General features: G+C 44.2%; 1 protein-coding gene across 6 annotated transcripts in view; it reads left to right on the top strand.

The window, feature by feature from the left end:
* The first annotated feature begins 1,086 nt into the window (after nucleotides 1–1,086).
* LIN54 (lin-54 DREAM MuvB core complex component) overlaps nucleotides 1,087–7,542 on the top strand; it is a 65,317-nt gene continuing 58,861 nt past the window's right edge. For 2 of the 6 annotated variants that reach the window (XM_061191539.1, XM_061191536.1), the window contains exon 1: nucleotides 1,087–1,211. Coding sequence is in view for 2 of the 6 variants with exons in the window: in XM_061191534.1 (XP_061047517.1) it covers nucleotide 5,748 (1 nt within the window). In the remaining 4 variants the exon portion in view is untranslated. Of the gene's footprint in view, nucleotides 1,212–3,208; nucleotides 3,541–5,711; nucleotides 5,749–7,542 lie in introns of those variants that run through there. The other 4 variants (XM_061191538.1, XM_061191535.1, XM_061191534.1 and 1 more) reach the window with 3 other exon arrangements.

Genomic DNA, 7,542 nt, shown 5'->3' with positions numbered 1-7,542 from the left:
TTGCCTTGCTAAATCCTAACCATAGAGTTTGAGGTGGAAGGTATGGGGTGCTGTTGATTATGGTAAAATAGAACTAACATTTGAGGCAGAGACTGTGTGTAGCTGCTTGACACTTCTCACTTTATATGATCCTCAGGATCTTGGAAAGCTATGTTATTTTTCTTTTGTAGATGGGAAAAGAAACTTGATAAATGTTATACACTAATTAGTGGAGGTGCCAGAATTTAAAACTAAGACTACTTAACTCCAAAGTGATTGTTGCTTCCACTACAGCATGTCTCACCTCCTCCTTCGTGTTCCCAGGTTACAGTCTCTCACGTTGACCTGCACATCCTCCGTGCTCCACTAGCAATTACAAACTGTACCACACCATTTTATACTACGTGTATACTCTTCTGTATTTTCTATTGTTTCCTCTGTAGTCTTCTCACACAGGGCAGTTATTCACTGAATCTCTGCCTGCTTATCCGACTCCAAATTTGGGTATCTTTTCTTACCTTATAAAAAGAATACCAGGAAAAATAAAAGTAAATTGTTACCAAATACAAAGAATTTTGATTGTGTTAGTCTTGACTGTATACCGTAAAAAAAGTCCCTTTCAAAATAAGTTTAACTCTGCGTGGTCTTCCAGGGGCTTTTTAGCGACCCCCACAAAATCAGTGCCTAAAAAACAGAGATTTGGCATTTGTGATTACTGATCACTTCCCCACCCAAGAACATCAAACAACGGCAAGATGCTGGAAATCGCACCTACAGCACAGACTTCCTAACAAGGAAAGCTAGAAGATAACACAGTCCCTCCCAAGCTCGGGCGCGACCCCGCCTTCCCCCTGCCAGCTTCAGCTGGATGGAACATTCCGTGCGAAAGCTTTGACAGAGCGCACACTCGGAGTCACGTGGAGCAGGAGCGTACTCGCGGCCGCCTTGCGGGATGACGCTAGCTAGGGTTGCCAAGGGGCGGGGCAAGGCGCCGCGGAAAGGGCGGGGCGAAGGAAGCCGTGGAGGCGGGGCGGGCAGAGTGGAGGGGCGGGCGGAGAGGGGCGCGCGGGAGGGGAGGGCCCAGCGTATTATGGGATGCGGCGGTGGAATGGCGCTGGGCGCGTGATTTTGAACAAACCCGGGTCTGTGTCTCGGAGGCGCCGCCGCCGCCGCGGCTGCGGGGAGCCCAGGGAGCGCGGCGTGAGAAGGAGGCGGCGGCGCCGCCGGCTTTGGTGAGTGTCAGCCCCCGGGGTGGGGGCCTCTGGGCGGGAGAGCGGGAAAAGGGGGCGCTGCGGGTGGTGGCGCGGGCGGAGGGCGCCGGACCGCCCCCTCCGGGAGCCCGGGCTAGTGGGTCGTGGCGGAGAGCGGGAACCTGCAGTCTGGGGGCCGCCGCGCCGCATCCCCGGGCTGCAGGGGGAGGGAGGATCCTCCGGGCTCGGCTCCTTCCCGCTGGCACTCGGGAGGGCGGCTGTCACCCAGCGGGGCCGGCGCTCGGCCGGCAGCCCGCTCTTCCCGGCAGTCTGGAGGCAGGGCTCCCGCGGCTGTTGACACGCACACTGCGCGGCCCGAGGAGCCTCCGTGTCGGCCCCGGGTTTCTGGGAACCGGTTTTGCTGCTGTGTCATGTTGTACCAGCTCCTCCTTTCCCTACTGCCCGCCGCCCCGTTCTTCCTATGCCCCTTTGTATGGTGTCTTCTTCGTGTATGTCCGTTTTCCTCGCGAAGCCCACCAGCCAAATGTCACAATGTTCCCGAGGTGCACGGGGGAAGGGAGCGGGCCAGGACTTAGCTTGGCCAACCAACGGTAAACACCAAGCAGAGTGGGGGTGAACAGGGCTGGCGGTGGGGAAATAAAGTTTAAAGATAAAGAAATTGGGAAGGCTTGATACTCTCAGAGTCTAGCAGGCTGCATATAGAAACGGCGACTGGGCTGGGTGATAGATAGCACTTGTTTAAGCCTGAAGCTACCGACTTTTATATGGAGTTGTCATTCAAGCAAGGTAAGGAAATTTAATGCCTTTTTTCAACTTCTGCCTTTCTCTTCTTAAACTAACTTTTAAAAAAGGCAGTAGAGTGGCTCTGTTCGAAACCTTGAAATTCAATTTGCTCATTTCAGACAGGTCTTTTAGAGCTTATGCTGTAGTTGAATGGTAGGTATAGAATTCACCTTTTCAATGGGTGGTTATCAAATCTGAAATTAACAAAGGTAGTCAACTTAGTGTTTTTAAAAAAATTCTGTTCCCGTCCGAAGCCTTGCAGCTTATGTTTTCCTGATATTTCTTTGATGATTAAAATATGCGTGTATTCTCTTTTAGTTGTTTATTACACTGCATGATGAGAGGAGCTGGTGGAGCTGGGTCGGTAACTCTAGGGTCTTGCTCTGAAGCAAGCTGCTTATTTTCACAGTATCAAATAAACTGTATCAAATAAATTTTTTTTTTAATTTGGTGACTTGGATTCTAAAAGCATTTGGCAAAGAATTTTAACTTAGAGGTATATTTTCTGTATTTTAGAAATTGTGCACTCATGAATAGGTTCAGTACATTTTAAACCTAGTGGCACTCTGACGTCTTAAACCAATGACAAACGAACTGGAAGTCACAGTGTTTATGGACAGAAATGATCAGACGAAATTAAGTGGAAAATAGTTCAGAAATATATTTTGAAAATTAGACCTTTTGACCACAGTATCTGCATGGGAATCAATGCCTGTAATTTACAAATGTATCAGAGAGGTCGGACGTGCAGTTGGAAGTAGCCGGTTCTGTCAGAAGTAGTGCTGACGGTGGAGGAAAATGTCAGAGCTGGTGAATGACACTAAAGGTCTTGATCCTGTTTTTAGTGTCTGAGAGGGACACAGTGAATAAAAGGCATTCCGTCATCTCTCTCAAGTTGCTTTCCTGAAAATGAAAGAGTTTGGGCTCTTTATTGCCCTTCTGCCCCCTTCCGCATGTTTTTTGCTCTTCAAAACAAAAATGTGCCGGACGTGGGGCCCCGCAGGTAGCGCGACTTGCTTTCGCGTTGCTACCGGGCCCGCCGGAGCACCATCTTTCGTGGCAGGGTGAAAGGTCTCAGCGTGGGCTGTGTGTGCATTAGTATCTCCCTGAGCATTTGAAGGTTGGCGGGGCCGGCGGGAGGTTTCCCCGGATATGTGGGTGTGCGCCTCTCCGGAGGGGAGGGCCGGGGAGGGGAGGGCCGGAGAGGGGAGGAGGAGGAAGGGGGAGGTTACTGGCGGCGGCGGCGGCGGCGGCCCGGGCTCCGGCTGTCGGGGAAGCTGCTGAGCTGTGATGGTGATGACGAGGTGAAAATGGCGGATCTTTCGAAATACAATCCCGGCCCCTGACATACCAGAGGCGGCGGCCGCGGCGGCGTCGCCACCCGGGCTCCCTCCTCGGCCCCCGGGATCCCTGTAGCGCTCCAGTTCGGGCAGACTGGGGAAGGAAGAGGCTGGCCGGAGCTACCGTGCACAGGCAAAACAAGCACCGCCCGGGCTCGGAATTGCCCGGGACCTTCTGGAGTCCCCACCTCGGAGCCGGAGGGAGGAGACAGCGGCAGCCGCCGGAGGTAGAGGAGAAGGGGATACCCGAGGGCTGCTCTGTTTTGAGCTCTCTTTATTTGGGGGAGGGGGTGGGTGGGAGAAGAATTGCGTTGTGGGTCAGGGAATGACTAGTTCAGAGTGGGAAGAATCAGTAGCCTCATAATGACATCAACATTATTCTTTGAGTGTTAAGAGGGCTTGAGTTTGCTCTTACACCTAAGGCTGCTGCTGAGGCCTAGATGAACCGCTAGCAGTTATCATGATTACCTGATTTAATATTTAAAATATCCACTCTGGCGGGTGTTGGTTTGATGATGTTGAGCAGTTTATGGGGTTGTATGTTTCTTTAGGGAGGCAGAGCATTGACATTTTATTCTGCATTTAAGCTCTGTGTCTTAGATCATAGTCTGTGACTTGTTGGGGTGTGGATGTTCACATTTTTTGAGCGTAAGGACCAGTTTTGTAATCATTAAAACTGTTGTCGTTTTCTTTTATGGCTCTGTCATCTATAGAGGACCCCTTGGGCCCTGCCATTTGGCAAATAACAATTGAGATACTGTCAGTCATGGTTGATATCCATGTTTTTCCCTGCCTCTCATCCATTTCGTGAATTCAGAGAGTAAAGTTATGGAAAATTTCACAGTAGATTTTATGATCCAAGTGAAGTGCAGCTCTGGGCGCTCTATTTTGGTTCACAAGTTTTACCTTCATTGTTAAGAAGGAAGTTGTGATGGCTTGATGCTCGCACTTGATACGAGTCAAATTTTAAGTTGGTTAAAGATGAATTGAGACCTCTTTTATTTTACATGCTGGACTTGTTAGCCCTTTGTTTAAAGAGCTGGAGAATTGGGTTGACTGACTCTGTGACAGCCATTGTCTCATTTTGTTAGGTTCCCTAAAGATTCATGTATGTTTTAGATTGTGCTGCAGATCCCCAACAGTAGTGTTACTGAAAAGTTACATGTGAATCAAATTTTTATACATTAATTTGGGGCCCTCTGTTTTTTTCCAGCTTTTGTAGTGGAAGGTTGGGTCACTGGAAGGTTGAATATATGAGTGAACAGAGAGGTGAATGTTTAAGAAATGTCCCCTGGTAATGTTTATGATTAGCAGTGATTTTCCTTATCCAAGTTTCCTACAAAGAGATGATGTCATAGTATATCATACAATATTATTCATTGAGTGTTTTATTCAGAGAGGAAGTATTTGTGTGTATAGCTTGGACATTTGAGTGTCCAAATTCATTCACTAGAAGAATAAGAGACCAAAAAAAATTTTTAGGGGAAATAACTGAGAGGTACTCAGAGGTTTTAGTTAATGAATTTTCTAAATCATTTTTTTCCTGATATTCTCGTTTTATCCAGTAGGAATTTGGTTGTTTTTGTTGTTGTTGTTTTTTCTTATAACTTTTATGTTGCAGTTATTTGGTCCATGCCAACCCAGCTGCTAAGTTAGTAGTAAAACTAAGAATTTTTAAAATAATTAAAATAAAGAGGGAGATTTAATGCTTTTTCACTGGCTTTTTTTTTTTTTTTAATCACCGAGTGCTATTGTCTTTTTGTGATTCCTTGTGATTGTCTTTCAAGACCAGCTTTTAGATTATTGGGGTTAAAACAATTAATAATTAGAAGTGTGTTAGAAAGAAATGAAGAGTTATGCCAGTGGAGGTAGTCGGTCATCTTTTTTGGTGGAGAGGAGCATTACAGATTCCTATTACTTTTTTCAAATATTACTATTGGGTATCTATTATGTGTCACATACTATGCTAGGGATGGGCGATACCTCAGTATCTTTGCCTCAGGAAACTTTCACTTTAGGAACTGGTGGAGGTAAAGTTGGAAGAATAGGTTGGGTAGGACCTTAATACAGAAGGCCTTGAGACTTACAAAAAATTTTTGAGTAGGAGAGTGACAGCCTCAGAGATGCACTTGAGGGAGATAAGTCCTGTAGCTTTTTCTGTAGGAGGTATTGCAGGTGAGAGGAGATAAAGGTAAAAATACGTAGTTGGCTCCGAGCTTTGGAGATTTGGAAACTCTTGGTTACAGTGGGAAGGAGACATTGTGAAGGTGTAATCTGCATGATATATGACAGATTAAAAGTTCTGTGGAGAGGGAATTCCCTGGCGGTCCAGTGGTTGGGACTCCATGCTGTCACTGTCCAGCGCCCAGGTTCAATCCCTGATCAGGGAACTGAGATGCCACGCGGAGCTGCCAATAAATAAATAAATAAATAAAGTAAGTAAGTAAGTAAATAAAATTTTTAAAAAAGGGAGAAATCAGGAGAAGCTAATTTAGATAGAGAAAGAAGAGAAGAATTTTCATTTGAGCTTTCGTGTACCGCATAACTGTCTTCACAGTAACCCTGCGAGTAAACTAGGACTTAGAGAGATTATTGCTTAGGGTTACATGATAAGCAACTAGGAGAGTCAGGATTTGGAAGCAGATCTTTCTGATTTGAATCCCCATGTTTTTTCCACCAGGTTAATCTTGAGCATGAATAATATACAATCCCCCTTTAAAGGGAAAAAAAATATTGTGGATCCTCAGTGTTGGCCTAAATAGTTTTATTTTATTAAAATATTTAATTTTTAGATGTATATAAATGCCTTATGTTTATTGCTTTTATGGAAGTATAAAAGAAAAGTAAATTTATAAATGAAATATGAACAAAACTATAAAGCCTGTAAAACCAATTAAATTTAGGGTGATGGATGATGTTGTTTTGCTGAAATGAAATCTTTCTTTGCATAGTGAATATACTATTGTGGGCCTTGGCTAGGTGTGCAGTTTTCTGTATGCTGTCTATCCTATGATAACTCAACTCCTACACTACTTTTCTGTGTTTGAATGCCGCAGAGTTTGAATGCCGCAGAGCTTTCCTCCTTAAATCACTGGTTAGGTGGTTTGGCTTTCACTTGGCATAAATATATCATTTACCTTATAAGACCCTTCTATGCCCACTCTAATTCTGGTACCATTGATGGTAGATATGAGGTGGTTATCAAGGTGATCCAGAATGTACTTTTAAAAAATATATATTATTGAAATGAAAATATGAACTTCTCAAAATTTCTTCAGAACTCATGTTTTACAGTTCACTGCTCCCAGCTTAGTTTGAGAAATGTAGTTCTGTACCTAGTTTTTGAGTTGTTGATGTTTGGTCTTAGAAATGAAAGCTAAAATCCAAGTAGTATAGTTAACCAGATAGTGCTGGTGGTAAGCTCTAGGTACAAAAGTGTAATTCTTAAACATTCAAATGTTTCTGTCCCAACATCTGACCAATTACTCACCTATAATATGATGATAGGTCATCGCCATTTTCTATTAGTATGTGCAAGAATGAAAACAGTTGTTTATCAGGTTGTCCTCCACCTGTAACTAAGGGAAAGAACAGTGTTTCAGCACTGGTAATATTCTCTAAGAAACCATTTAAAAATATGAAAGCGTAGAGCATTTATCATTTCTATCTTATATTATTTTTTATATTATATTTAACTCATTTCTTGTACTGCCCTAAATCCGTCCCTCCATTTATCTCTGTCTTGAACTAATTACTGTAATAGCCTTCTAACTGGTTTCCCTGCCTCCAGTCCAATAAAATACTGAGATGAAGTTAATCCTCCCAAAGTACAGCTGTGATCATGCCACTCTTCTGTTGATTTCTGAGGTCTGTCTGGGCAAGGGCTTTGGTTAATTTCCCTCCACAAAGTTGGGAAGCAATACATATTAATTAAATGCTGATAGAAAACATAAACAAGTTAAAAACTAAGACTTTTAGAACTTTATTTTATGAGCAGAAATATTGGAGGCATGGAGAATGCATTGTATGTTCAATATTCTTTTCTCTCCGTACCTTGAAAGGTAACCTTCCATACAGATGAGGTAAACTAAAGCTCCTCAGTCCCATTGGCTTGTGAAGATCCTCTCTTTTCTTGGAGTGGTCCTCAACACGGAGATGATGACGTTGCATGTGCTAGTACATATCTCCCATTCCTAAGGGATAAAATTAGAGTGATGATTCATGTAACT

This window comes from Eubalaena glacialis, chromosome 5, assembly GCF_028564815.1.
Source record: "Eubalaena glacialis isolate mEubGla1 chromosome 5, mEubGla1.1.hap2.+ XY, whole genome shotgun sequence".
NCBI classification, from domain to species: Eukaryota; Metazoa; Chordata; class Mammalia; order Artiodactyla; family Balaenidae; genus Eubalaena; species Eubalaena glacialis.
Note: the sequence above shows the minus strand (reverse complement) of the source record. Positions and strands in the feature narration are given on the sequence as shown.